Genomic DNA, 15497 nt, shown 5'->3' with positions numbered 1-15497 from the left:
CCCATTATTCTTAAAATTAATAATCTTAAAATGGCATTAGCAATTCAACTGTATAATCTTTGCATGGCTGAAATTCTCTTGTCATATGTTTACATGCATGACCAAGTTACAACTAACGTTCATGGCCTTTTAATTTGGCCACGATTTTTTTTACCATGCCACACTATCATTTTTTCTTATATCCTTCTACTCCTTAATTATAGTATCCGACACTATAATTTTAGATCAACTTTCAGAGTAGACATCGAAAGAAAATATGGAAGTCTCATGCTGGTTTATAATGAGCTGACCAATAAGCAAAAACAGCAGCACGATGAGACTCGACAAACCTTGAATCATAATCATGTACAAGATAATCTAATTGTCTCCACCGCCAAGATTCAAAGGCAAATACCTCGCAAATGGTGTAGGCAAATGGTAGAGGCCGTTTGGAGGGAATTTCATCTTTGGACAAACGAAGGATTTTGAAGTGGAGAGGTTTTGAACGAATAACGTGCATGACAATATTTTTTTAAAAGAAAATCGAGTTTTGGAAATGGGAAGTCCTTTCCATTGCTTTGTGGAAATTCTAGTAATTGTGTAGAAACATTTCTTGTAGTGAATTGGGTATCGGCTTTCGCATAAGAGAAGACCATTTGGAGTAACGACTAGGATTTTAGGGTAAGAGTGATAGCTAGTTTTGTTATGGGATTTTGAAAGGGCTCGAATTTTACTATTTTTTTTAGGGGAATCGAGCTCAAAATATCTGAAACGACGTCGTTGAGAAGATCCATTAATTATCTTTGAATTAGAGATTATGAAAAAATGATTGAAGATGTGAGTACTCAATTGAGAAGGGTGAAATTTATATAGAGGTTTTGTGATACACAATTTAAAAGAATTACAAAATCAAATTAGGAAACCAATTTATATAGAGGTTTTTGTTTTTGAAAATTAAGTCTATGAACACTACTTCTATCTCCAAATTTTTTTTATTTGTTATCTACTTTTCACTATACTTTAAAAAATCAAGCCAAATTTTTAGAACTGAAAAAAGTAGCTTTCAAAAAGTTGTGTTTATTTTTGGAATTTGGCTAACAATTTAACCATTGTACTCAAGAAAAATGCATATCATTATAAGAAATCAAACGTGGATGAAATAGATTTAATTTTTAAAAACGAAAATAAAAAATCAAATGTTTACCAAACGGACCAAAGTGATGAAATATTCAAATTTCCTAAAAGGATGATATATATATATATATATATATATATATTGGTTTGATTTTCCTAAATTAAAATTAAAGTGAAGATAATCAGAGTGGCCTTTTTCGATTTTGCACCGGACTGCTTTATGAGGATCATTATTACCAATTATTATTATTAATAATAATAAGTAATATTAAAATAGTTAAGATTATATAAAAATGTTAGTTATAAATATATTAGTTAAAATTTAATAAGACTAAATAAAATATTAATATTAATAGTTAATTAAAAATAATTAGTTATAATTAATATTAACTAATTAATTAAATTATATTTTTACTATTAAATCCATATTAAAAAACTCACTCACATGACTAAATTTTTACAGATTTGAAAGTTGAAGGATTTTAAAAAAAAAAAAAAAAAAAAAAGAAGTTCGCGAATTAAGAATGTCACATCCAAATAGCAATAATCTATTATTATCATATTGAATAAATAAAACTAGGATTTGATTTCTTTTATTATTATTACTATTATTTTGGAATTCAGTTAGGATTTGATCTAAAAAAAAATGTCCAATTCTTCTGTGGGCGGGAATTCCCGCATAGAATGAAGGAGAGAATGGGAGCAGAAAATTTTTTTGTAGGCTAAATGGGATGAAAACAGGGAATGCATTTCTTTTCCTACCCCACCGAGTTCACAGTCTCCCGAGATTATTTATTTATTTAATGTTGTGTTATTATTAGTTATATAAGTATTATATTTAAATTTAAAATTTTATTTTTAATGGTCAAGAATAAGAGAATGAATACATTTAAATTTAGATGATATATTATAATTTGACTGGTAATTATTTCAATTTTCTAAAAAATTAGAGCAATTTCTCTTCAAATTCAAATTGCTCATGTGCAATGAATCATATAAAAAAATTAGCGTGAAGTTTAACTCTTTAACTAAAATATTTTTATTTAAGATATTGATTTTTAAAAAAATCAAATGGGAAAAATTTCCAACTCGATTCCTGCAAATTCTCCGTGGGAAATCCCTATCCTAATCTTGTTGAAGAATTTTGCGAGAATGGAGAATGAAATGGGGAACAGAAATGGGAGAGGGAGAAATCATTATCGACCCCATCCGTCTCGTTGACATCTCTACCAAACATATAGACAAATTATTAAAAAAAAAACAATATAGCTTTTGTTTTGACATGAAATTGTTTAGTGGTTTCTATACTATTCTTTTCCAAATAAAAATGCAATAGATTTATGATTTTTATCATATAGTATTAATTGAAGTGTTTGTAGGAAGATTTTTACACATTTGGTCCCAAAACAAATGGAATTCAACAAATTTTCATGTTTGTCTAATAATTTAAAACTTGTTTAAATTAAAATAATATTAGGAATCCTATTTCAGTTTTGGAAAGAAAAAAGAACTGAAAGATAGATAGTTTTCAAAAGCTTTTTTCTTTTCGAAATTTCAAATTTTGAATAGATTACTTAGAAAGATGGGCATAAATATAGTCAACTGTTCGAAATTATTATTTAAAATAATAAGCTGAAAATTCCTTTTTTTTTTTTTAATTGTTGGCTGAAATTATATACATCAAATTACTCAAATAAGAAACCAAAGTTAGGGGTATTAAAAAAAAACTCGACAATCCGAACAATTTGGACTATTCAACCCAAACTATAAGAATTGGATTGGATTAATTTTGTTCTTGTTCTTGGTTGAGTTGGGTTGAATTTTTTCTATTTTTGTTAGGGTGGATTGGGTCTCGGGTTGCCTCACTAAAAATTTTGATATATATATATATTCCTCTTTGTTTAAGATTTGACTACTTTGGATTAATGAATTTATGAATTTTTAATATTTTTCTTTTAAAATTGTTATGATATTTATATTTGTTTAAAGTTTGTAATAACTATCATGGATATTTGGTTTTTGACATTTGAATTGTATGAGATTTTAGTTACTAGACATGTGTTGTAGATAATTTTACATATTTTAAATAAATAAGAAAAAAATAAGATATAATCTGACAACCAATCCAATCTATCCTAACTCGAATTTTATGATTGGGTTGAGTTGGGTTGGATTGAAGGATTTTTTAAACTCAACCAAATTATTTGGGTTATAATTTTTTTCAATTTAAATAACCTTTATTAAAAAAATGAACCCAACCCAACCTTGAAACATTTTGGGTTAGGTTGGTTCGAGTTAACTGAGTCATTTATTTAAATTTTTATTATGAAAAAAGGTAAAATGTTAATACATAAAAATTTTATTTAATTATTTTCATGTATTGAATTAATATTAACAACTCAATTTCAATTTATATAATGAAAATTTTCTTCTTAAAGTGCTAAAAACAAATTTTTTTTTTTTAAGGAATTTTTTAAAAATAAATTATCCAAAAATAACGAAACTAAATAAAACTCCTAAAAGAGAGTCAAACCCAAAATATCCATGATAGCATAAAACTAATTCATTCTACTAAATATTAATTCTCAAGTTCATAAAACAACTTTATGCTTTGTACTATATATATATATATATAAAATTTAAAGTTCATAATAAGTTACAGTTGGTTCATATTAGTTCGGATTATTTTTGGTGAATATATGAACCAATTCAATTCATAAAATTTTCATTCTTTGAATTCAATCTAACCCAAATAAATTGATAATTCAATCCATACTATACTATTTGGATTAATCAATTTTTTATGGTCATTAGATTTTTTGAACACCCCTAAACATCCTTATCTATATTTTACAAAAATTCTTACTTCACACAATAGGAAAAAGCAAAATAAAAAAAATATATATGTAAATGAAAATTCATTGGAAAAAGCAATGTTGGAGGTGGAAAGATAAAGGGGTTTTGGGGGACCGGCACAGACCAATGAGCATTTAAAGAGACTTTTTTTTTCCCTCCCCTCTTTCTCAATATTCATTTTTCTTTTTGACTATTCATTATATTTCTATTAAAATAATAATTAAAATAAGGTTTAAATATAATTTTAATTTCTATACTTTCAAACGTTGAATTTTAATACTTAGTGTCGATAAATTTTAACTAGTCTTCAATGTTAGTTTATTATTATTTTTTTAAAAAAAATCTTTTTACTATTTATTAGCATTTTTCTTTAAATTTTGAAAATATATTCATATATCATATTTTTTTGCATGAAAATTATTATTATTTAACTAATTTCAGTAAAAATTAACTTCGACAGATTAAATTTAAGATTTATTGAAATTAGATGGATTAAAATTGGATAATTGAAAATATACATGAACTAAAATTGAACAAACTTCAAAGTATAAGGACTAAGGGGTAGTTTAGCCTTAAAATAACATTTCAGGGACAATATGTAGTACATGTATGTGTTGTAACCTAAGTCTAAAAAGGGCCAAAAAACAAATTAACCATTTTACTAACTAATGATTTCGATATTATGTCAATTTTTTATATATATATTATATAAAAAGCATAAAGTTGAGGGAGGCTCATCCATACTAAATCTGCCGCTAAATGAAAGTCTTTAAGTAGTTTTACTATAGGTAAATGTGTGTTATAATAATTGAAAACTTCAACTATTATAATGGAAGACCCAAACATTGAGTGAACTAGAATAGCCCACTCCACCCAGTGCAAGTTGGGGACCTAAATACTCCATCGGTTACTGTACCTAAATACTCCATCGGTTACTGTACTTTGAGACTTAATTCAATTCTAGTGTTTGTACTTTCAATCAATCTTAAATTTAAGATCTACTATTAATTTATTGTAGTTTTTTTTTTTTGAAAAGCTTTATATTATTATCACTTTTTCTATACATTTTGAAAATATATTCACATATTAAATTTTATATTTAATTTCGAAAGACTGAATTTAAATTATTTTGAAAATACATGTATTAAAATTGAACATTTGAAAGTATAGAAACTAGGAATGGACAAATTTCAAAATATATGAACCAACACCAAAATTATGTTTGAATTCTCGATATTTTAGGTTCTTTTTTCTCTAAAATTGTTTAAAATGTTTTAATTTAATAAATGCTTAATTAAATACTTTACGTTTGAACATTTTAATTTAGTAATTTATTGTTGGCAAATGTTAATTTTTTTTATAATAAACTTATAGGTCTGTTTTCGAATAAAGAAAAATGAGTCAACATATTTACAAATATAACAAAATGTTAATATCTATCAGATGAGTGATAGATAGAGATCTATCATTGTTTAACATTTAGTGATAGAAGTCTAGTGTGGTCTATCACTGATAGATAGTGACATTTTGTTATACTTAAAAAAAATCAACAATTTTACCATTTAAAACAATTTCCTAAACTTATATAGTAAAAAAATTGTCAAATTGATCGAATCATAATAGGAAAAAAAAAAAAGGAGTGTCTAAAAGAGGAAATTTTCTAATATCTCAACTAAATTTTGAATTTACTTCTTTATATTCATACTACTAAACTTCTATTGACATAAGGGGTGAATTGATATTTCCACTGTATAGTAAAGTAGAAAAATCCATAAAACATAAAAAAATAAGCAACAAAATATCATTAATATAAGTATAATATAAATAATAGTCATGTTAATGAAGGATCGTGAGGTCCATAGTAGAAGTGGGATCGGTCTCAATTTTCAATTCTCATAGAGAATTAAAACATAGTAATCTAAGTAATGCAATATTACAGAGAATATTTTACCGCATGCTTTTAAAGGAGGAATTAAGGTTAGAATAACACTTACCCTGGAAGAACCAATTCTTCACGAATTTCCTCTCAATTGGTCACGAACTCTTCGTACAAAAACAAACATTAACGTGGACACTACCACAAATGAGCCTCCTATATTCTCCTTTGGGGTGAGAATTACAGAAAGAGTTGTTGGTTTCTCTGATTTTTGGAAGTGGGAGAGAAGTTTTGAGAAGGAAAAATTTTATGTGTATTCCCTCATAGGGAGATCAAAATGAAGAACACACCCTACTTCAGAAGCAAGAAAGAAAAGCAAGATACTGTAACTCCCTCTCCACACGTTTTTTTGAGAATTAAGGAGATGGAAGTTGTAACTCACTCCCTTTAATTTTAAAAATTAAATTAAAATAAATTTAATTTAATAAATAAAAAATACATATAATAACTAATTTATTATATATATATAACTATATGTTATATCAAATATAACACATAACCTACCGTTTTTATATTGTATCAAATAAAATATAACCTATAGTTTATATTCTCTCAATTATTTATGATATTTAATATAAATCACATTTATACTAAATTTAATTATATGAATCTAATCCATACAATTAATATTTGAATCATATCTAAATATTTAATTCCTCTCAAAATAAGCTTTATATTATAATGTATCAAATACATTATAGTAATTATATCACATATAATGAATTTAAATTAATTATATCATATATAATCAATCCCTCAATTAATTTGAATAATTCAAATTAATCCAAAATTAATTCTCAATAATCTCTGTTGAGCTATAGAGGAGATCTTATAGACCTGTAGATTGAAGTTCCAATGGTACTTAGATAATTAATTAAACTCCTTTAATTAAATTGTTGGAAATTATCCAACATCTATTAACTGTCAAACACTCCACTAAAGACCAACAGCTGCACTCTTCGCGCTACAGATATATTTCTGTGTCCATTGGATATAACTAGTTAATAGTGCGATGACCCTTCACAAATTGCTGGTAAGTACAATTAGACCAAAATTACCATTTTGCCCCTGTAGTTACATCTAACTCTTTAAGTATTACGGATCTCTCTAATGAACAATAAGTCATAGTTCAACTATGATCAAACTCCTCTTGGGCCAAGAGAGGGTGTGGTGTTACATTGTTCAAGCCCCGAAATTAACCCTTAAGGGAGCAACTTATCTACTTATCCCAACATTTGGGAATGAGTGAATTCCGTCTCGTATAACTATGTTCCCAACTCCCCAATCAGATGAATCCCCAAAATGGTAGGCTTATTGAGTCGATGATATGGCCACTCTCACCCATACAAATCAAAAGACCGCCTTCATAGGCAGAAGTTCACAACTCACTAAGGATTCAGGTCATGTCACCTATGGTTATGCTGGTGAAATGTAAGTCTATATTATTAACAGTGTTATATAATGAAACTATTCATTTCGTGGTCTGGTCTTATACAAACCCCTTTGTATAGAATACCCCACTCACATGTCCTTATACGAATGATCAAGATCATGTCATTTGTAGCACTTTACAACAATTGTAACATCTACAAGGCGAGTCATATTCGTAATGTCACCAAGATAAGGTACCTAGTCTTATCCATCTACTACAGACTCTTCAAGTTATCACTTAAACACAAATCCATCCGTATGTCTCTACATACATGTTTAAGTTACAGAAGATAACATTAGATGTTTGTTTATTGGTTTTATTGGTTTTGTGGGTTAATGATACTAAATATCAAATAAAATACCTCAGATTTTATTAAATAAATAACTTGTTTGTACAATACAATTACAAACTATAGGACCCACGAGATTTAGGGCATCAACCCCAATTAATTTATTTAAAATTATAAAATGTTTATTTACTAATTTAAATTTATTGTTTAAAATTTTTTATTTTAAAATTTTTTTAGAAATATCCATCGAAATCTACATTTTATCGATATTTTCATAGAAATTTCCATAAAATCAAAACCTCGATATTTCTTTCAAAATCGATATTTTAAACCTTAGTTGTTTTCCTCTTCTAAATTTCAACTAATGAAAGTTTATCATTAACTAATCTCAGAAATTTATATAATAATGATTAAATTGAAAAGTGTCCAAATATTAAGGATTAAAACATATATTTATTATTTAGGTTCACTTTATTATTCCAACTTTCCTTTCAATAATTCTCTGCACAGAGACAAAAAAAAAGATAAAGAAGAAAGGAAATTTCACTGTTAGTTGGCTAGTCGTTGGCTAGTCTTATATCATCATTGATTTTCATGTTTCAATTAGATCTGATTATTTATTATATAGAAAACATGGATGAAATATTTCTATAATTTGAGAATGGATAATGTATGGTTTATTGAACTTTGGTAAGGTTTAAATTCAACTTGGTTTTATTATTAATGCAATATATTTTCCGCGCTATATTTCATTGAATAAATGAACAAAAGATAGGTATTTTTCATTTTTATAATATTTTCCTTGTTTTAATTCAACGAGGTAGAAAAAATTAATAGCAAAAATTAAAATAATTTTTGTATATAAATAAAGTCTAGAAACAAAACAAAAATTCTCCAAAGCTCAGATGCCATAATTGGATAACCATAAAATTTCAAGAAATTTTGAATACCAACATATATTTATGTATATATATATTTTAATATAATTAACAAGTATGTGGATACCACTAATAAGTTTGATCCAAAGAAATAAGTTATAAGTTTGAGTATTCTCTGTCTATGATATAATATTCTATATAGGATTTTTTTTTAAATCACATTAAAAATAAGTTGTAACTCTCATGGTGGTTTTCATCTTGTTTTGTTTTTGTTTTTTCATAATAATAATAGTAATAGTAGTATGGGATATTATTTTAAATTATAAAATTACTTAAAATATTTTTAAATATAACAAAATGTTACCATCTATTAGTGATAGATATCTATTAGTGTCTACTACGAATAGATAGTGATATTCTCTATATTTATAAATAAGCTGACTTATTTTACTACACTTGAAAATAGTATTAATAGTAATAATAATAAAAGAAAAATAATAAAATATCAATGGATCTGCTTTTAAGAGGCCACCAGACAGACAATTTTTTGTCATTATTTCAGGCAACTAATTTAGGTAAGATTTCCAACCCAAAGCTTCTATTTTGACTAATAAACAAACTTATCAGGCAAAACTTTTTTTTTTCTTTTTTTTGGATCCATTGGCAGAGGCATCCATTTCTTTCTTTTTTTCAAGAAGTTGCTGAAATTGGTTACACCTTTCAGTGATAATGAGTGCCAAGAATTTGAATCCTTCAAAACACCACATTTTTTTTCATTACATTCTTGCTTTCATTTCACTTTAAACCAAGAAACACACCATAAATTCAATACCCAAAATCTTCATTAGTATAACACCTATTAGCATGACAATGGCTTCTCAATAATGTAAAATCCCATCAAATAATAAGTGAAAAACAAACAGTTTGATGTACAAACAATCAATTTACAAAGCAGTTCTCATTTGCAAGAGCTCATAAAGAATCTATAATGGATGAAAGATGATGATGATACAACTTCAAGTAACCCACTCCTTTTCATAAATTCTAGATCGGTAGTGAAGGAAGCCATTAAACAATGAACAAAAGAAATATCCCAATAACATACAAGAAACTGCTCAGCAGTGGAAGGAGGAGGAGAAATTCCCACTTACAAGTCTCTTCATCTTTTTCAAAACCTATTCAGAAAATCAGAACAAAAACAATATAAGCAAACGAATTCAAGTGAAAATTACTATGCATATACTTGCCACCTAGCTTGAAGCAAATCAAGCCACAGTTCTTTCTATATTACTGTTTCTGGTTGACACTGTTCTTCTTCTTGAGAAGGTATCCAAACTTTTTAAGCAATGGCTTCTTCTTCTTCTGTTGCTGCTGCTGCTCCTGCTGCTTTGATGGTGAGTTTCCACCATCATCCAGATTTTCTGAACGTACCCCATTTATCTGATCGAAACTCTCTCCGCCCTCCAGTTTTGAGTCTGCTTCATCGTCAATGGATACGTGTTCTGGTTCTCCTCCCTCTTGTGAGAACTCTTTCTTTTCAATCTTGCAGCTCTCCCACATTTTGTATTCAACCTTAACTGAATCGTCTTCCTTCTCTTTTTTTTCTTCTTCTTTCGGTTTATCATTTCCATTCTGAAGTGTTGTTGGTGAATCCATTTTTTCAGTCTTCTCATCTGAGGCACCATTACCTACCCAGGGAAACTCGAATTTGTGTTCTTCATGTTCAATGGGTATCAAAGGCTCCACTTTTGTCTTCTCTTCCTGTCGTCTGCCATTCTCTTCAGAGAACTCGACTACTTTAGGTAGCAAATCGTAGTCCTTCTCACTGTCTGTTGGTTCACCGTTCTCTACTGTTTGCTTTTTGGCAGAAGCTTCCTCAAGCAACTTGGATAACTCCTCAACCTTCTTGAGAGAAGCAGCTTCCCTAGTTAGAAGCTCCTCATTTTCTTGATGAATGCTCTGCAACTCATTTTCTTTGTCTAATAAACTTTCCTTCAGTTTCATGCTCTCGGATTTAGCTTCTCCAAGAGCTTCCTGCAAATAGATCACTTCAGCTTCAACTTCCTTCAGGCTATCCTTTAGTTGAGCTTCTTCCTCCCTCATCTTACAAGCTTCTTCCTCAGTTTGCTTGAGCAAATTTACAAGCCTATCTATTTCCTTTTCCAAGGAAGAGTTCCCTTCTTCTGATTTCTTCACAGCATCCACTAGGTGAAGCTCCTTCTCTTCCCACTCAGCCTTGGAATTCTCGTATTCGTGCTTCGATTTCTCAATGGTACTCGTTAGAACATCAATTTCGTGGTTTGAATTTTCAAGCATGCTTTCGTATTTCTCATTTGTAGCTTTCAAGACCAACTTTAGATTTTCTATTTGGGACTCATAGTTTTCTTGCTCAGCTTGACTAGACAAAAGTTTCTCCTTGGTTTCCCTAGCCTCGGTAGATATTTCGTGCAATGCAGATGCCAAGCTTTCCATTGCCTTTTTGCTTTTCTCTTCCTCGTCCTTGGAAGTTTCTAGCTCATTTAAGAGTTGGTTTTTCTCTTCTAATAAGCTCTGTACACTGGAAGCTGCAAGCTTCTCATTATTCAAAGCTTGATTTTTCTCTTCCTTGACAGTTTCCAACTGTGACCTCAGTGACGCAACCAACTTCTCCAATTCAGATGCTTCTTCCTTGGTCCGATGAAGATGGTGTTCCGACTCTTTTAAGTCCTCTTTCTGTCTTTTAACAGTCATTTCCAGCAAACCTACCTTCTCTTTTAGAGCAGCAATTTCAAGCTCTGCATTATGCAATAGATCATTGTTGTGCTCCAGTTGTTTCATCACTGATTCCAGAGATTCTGATGCTGATCGTTCAAGCTTATTCGCATTGTCCAACTGCGTTTCCATCTCCTCAGCTCTGTTTTTCCATTCTTCTACTAAACCATGTGCATACGTCTCAGCCATCTTTGCAGCTTCTAGATCGATATTAAGCTGTTCAATGGAAGCATCTTTATCCATGATTTTCTCCTCATAGCAAGTTTCTGCCATCTTTGCAGCTTTAAGTTCACTATTAAGCCGCTCAATTGAAACCTCTTTCTCCTTCACCATCTCTGCATAAGATTTTGCTTTCTCAAGCTCCAAATTCAGAGAGTCAATCTCTGAGTTAAGCTTCATTATCAATTGCCCATTCTCATTTGACTGCGTTTCAAGCTTCCAGTCTAACAATGCTTTCAATCTGGTTAGCTCAGCTGAGAGAATTTCCACCTTCTCGACATGAATCTCAGCAATCTTTGTTGCATCATCAGCATGGCTCAGCGCCTGGTTCTTGGCGTCGGTAGTCATTGCCAACTCCATCTTCACTCTTTGAAGCTCTTGACTGGTAGAGAGAAGAGCGGCAACATCTAACGCATGTTGGCTCCTCACAGCTTCTATCTCTTTCTGCCATTCCTCTTCTTTCTTATGGGCTTCCTCAAGTCCTGCTTGCTCCATCTCAACAGCTCGAAACTTTTCGATCTCAGAACTCTCTTCAGCTCGCTTTTGTGCCACCAAAGCCTCTCTAAGTTTCTCATTTGCCTCCTCTGCTGACTTCTGTGCTTCTTTCAATTCATTGCTTAACTTTTCTCTCTCTTTTTCAACCAACACTATTTGCTCCTTTGCCTTCTTCAGATCTTCCTGAGCAACATTTAATTGAGCCTGTATCTCTGATCCTTTTGTACTCCGTGGCTGCGCTTTCTGAAAACCAAAAGACAGAAATTAACAGCATTTAATGATTTGCATTCACATATTTACTTCAATATTAAAAAACGACATTGTACCAATGCTAAACATCCAACACAATAACATTAGCAATTCTGATCAAAGAACTGTTGAGTATGTCAGCTAAAACTTACATCAGGTGGTGTGGCGACTTTCGGCAATTGACGATCAACCGCAGGCTTCGAAGTTGCAGGTCGAGGGGACCGGTCAATTGAGAGCCGAGACCTTTGCAAAGGAGAATGAGAATCAGACTCTGATTTAGCAATCCCTCTATTCAATTTGCTCACCCTAGGAGTTGCAGGTGATGTCTTGTTGGGAGTTTCAGGTGTAGAAGATCTGTTAAGAACAAACAAAATGTACTTAGCAAAACCATCCAGAAATGAGCCAGAAACAAAACAATCTAAACAAACCCATCTCAAATTCCAAAAAAACATCCGCAGAAAGTTGAATTTTAGCAACATTTCAGCATCCTCACGAACAATTTCGATCAGAAATCAAGCCGAAACGATAGTTCCAACAAGAAAAAGCAGCACAAACACTAACTCGCTGAAAGAAAAAGCCTAAAATTACTTCCAAGTAGATCTAACTGACAGAGGATGAGATCTTGAAGAAACCACCGTGAAATCAACAACAAAAATGTTGACACAAAGAAATCCAGAAACAAGCCATAGTGCAACAGAAAGTGAAAAAACAGAGAACCCCAAACCACATAAAAAAGAAACAAACAGAATCGATTGAGAACAGAACAAAAAAAAAAAAAAAAAAAGAAAAGAAAAGAAAATCAAACTGGCCCTAGCAACCGCCATAAACAAGAAGATCCAAGAAAATTGGGAGTGGGAATTAAAAATTACACCAAGAAGAAGTGATGGATCACTCAGAAACAGCAAAAGAAAACCCACATCAGATCGGTGCAGAAAACATACTTGGATTTAGTGGACATGGCGGCAGTGTAAGATGGAAGTAAGAGAAGTGTTGTGTAGCAGAGAAGCAGAGCAGAAAACCCAGTAGGAAGATGCTAAAATGGCGGCATTATGAATTGTTGATGGAAGTTTCTTCAAGCTTCTCTGTTGTTGTTTACTGACAAAGAAGGAAACCCCAGAAGGAAGAAGAGAAAGAAGAAGAAGAAGGTAAAGGAAAAATGGAGGAAAAGATGGGTTGATAAAAAGAAAAGAAAATAAAAGAAAAAGGAGAAACTGAAATAATTTGGGTTGGTTTTGCTGTCCCTCAAATTGCCAAACCCACAACAGGATACAACTCAACAATGAAGTTTGGTACTCTCTCTCTTTCTCTCTCTAGAAAAATGACCAAAATGACCCTGTGAAGAAGGTCTTAAAGCTACAACAATGGCTGCTTTTTTCAGAGGCCAAGTGACCAATGGAAGACCAAGCTCACCTTACTTTTTAGGCCCTCCCAAGATCTGAGCCTCAGCCATGGGATTTTCATTTTCATTTTCTTCCCTTTTGGGTTTTTTTAAAATTACAAAAAAAAAAAAAAAAAAAAAAAAAAAAACACTTTTCTTTCAATGTTCTTCTTCTTCTTTTTCTTTCTTTTTGAAGTGTGTGTGTTTGTTTCTTTTCTGATTAAAGGAAGAAATTTGATTTTTGATGAAAGGATTTGCCTTTTCTAGTTTATATTAATGTTTATTAATATCTTTTTTTTTGGGGGGGGGGGCGGGGGGGGGGGGGGGGGGGGGGGGGGTTGATGAGTAAATGGGCATTCTAAATTAAGTCATCTATCTATACCAAGTTTTATCTTATTGTCCTTTATTAATTTATTAGTTTTTTATTAATTTATTTTTTAATGTTTTATTATTGAGTTTGAAAAATATCTATAAATATTTAAATTTTCAACTCCAATAATAATTATTGAATGATGCTTTACTTAGTGTCTTACTTCGTTTAAAATATTTTCATCTATTCTCACGTGAGATCTAGTCGATCAAAATATCAACATGTCGATGAAAATTTATTATCATGGTTCTACGTACGATATTCTTCAAAATTATTTTTAAATGCATTTTGTCGAGATGGAGTTGAAAGTTGTTGAACTATATTTTTGTCAGTTCAAGTATAGTTTCATAGAATCAATTACCATTTCAAAGTTTGATAGTTTGATCTTTACCCTTCAATTGTTAAACTAAAAAAAAACACTAAGAAACCTTGATCCATTCGATTTTTACTTTTTGAAAATTCATGAACCTCTTGGATAATATTTAATAGTTTTGTACCTTATAGACAATAGATATGTTATATTAACCTATTTAGACAACAAATTGAAAGTTCAAGGATCTATAACACATTTTCTAAAAGAGAAAATATCAATTTTTATCTTAAACTTTGGAGGTTGTATAAATTTGAATACTGGACTAATAATTATATAAATTTAAACTCTAAATGAAACTTATGATTTTAGTTAATTAAACTCCTAAGTTTTTATAAGTTAATCAATTTAAATCTTTTATTACTACGATTATCCTTTAAAATCATCAATGCATTAATTTTCAAACCTGTGTAGATTTTATAAAATGGACAAATAGAGTAAAGACATGAATGATTCTCAAAGAAAATCCTGACTAAAAGTCTAAATTAGTTCACTTATGAAAGTTTAGAACTTACACAATTATAAATTTCACATGAGGTTTTTTCAAATACAACGTAATAAAGCGTGTAAATTGATACACTCATAAAAGTTCAGATTTTAAATTTAGGGTTATATCTAATATTTTTTTTTTATATTTTTAAAAATTTATAGACTTATTGAACACAAATAGAAAGTTCATAAGGTAAACGTGTAATCTAAATCATTTTTTTTTTATTTTGCATTTGTATGTTATTGTGTTTTTTTACATATAAATATATCATAAATTAAAGTGATTATATACCTCAAATAGAATCTTAAAAACTTTATAGAAATCCAACCAATAGAAAAATCTAGATAATAATCTCTCTCTCTCCATTTTCTTTACTCATGATACATAAGCCTTTTTGTACAAATTATTAACTTTAATTTGAAATGAATTATTTGGAAAATCAAGTAAATTTGTGAATTCAAATGGGATAAAATAAAATAAGAATTTAGTGTACTTTTAAAGTCTAAAACCAGAAATGATTTGGTGTGAAAGTTAATGAACTTTCAAAGCTAACTAACGATCGTTATTATTATTTTTTAAATAAGGGTATAATTTGGTCAACTGCCAAGCTGTTATGTAATTATCAAAACTTGTTAAATTAATTTCACTTCTAATATTTTATATTGGTATCT

The 15497-nt window shown here is 29.8% G+C and overlaps 1 protein-coding gene across 1 annotated transcript; it reads right to left on the bottom strand.

Moving 5' to 3' along the window:
- Positions 1-9519: 9519 nt before the first annotated feature.
- LOC120088102 (weak chloroplast movement under blue light protein (DUF827)) lies at positions 9520-13828 on the bottom strand. Its single transcript, XM_039045162.2, has 3 exons — positions 13160-13828; positions 12371-12572; positions 9520-12212 (listed from the first exon to the last, which is right to left on the bottom strand). Exons 1-3 carry the CDS (start codon positions 13174-13176, stop codon positions 9792-9794), a joined length of 2640 nt encoding a protein of 879 aa, XP_038901090.1. The 5' UTR covers positions 13177-13828; the 3' UTR covers positions 9520-9791.
- Between the last annotated feature and the right edge of the window lie 1669 nt (positions 13829-15497).

This window comes from Benincasa hispida, chromosome 10 (genome assembly GCF_027475165.1).
Source record: "Benincasa hispida cultivar pf3 chromosome 10, pf3_genome.v1.1, whole genome shotgun sequence".
Lineage (NCBI taxonomy): Eukaryota > Viridiplantae > Streptophyta > Magnoliopsida > Cucurbitales > Cucurbitaceae > Benincasa > Benincasa hispida.
The sequence above is the reverse complement of the archived record's forward strand: the minus strand, read 5'-3'. Positions and strand labels throughout refer to the sequence as shown.

Coding starts and splice junctions, on each gene's coding strand:
- LOC120088102 (XM_039045162.2), bottom strand. Junction 12,213..12,370: donor AAGTCGCCACACCACCTGAT/GTAAGTTTTAGC, acceptor TTTGGTTTTCAG/AAAGCGCAGCCACGGAGTAC.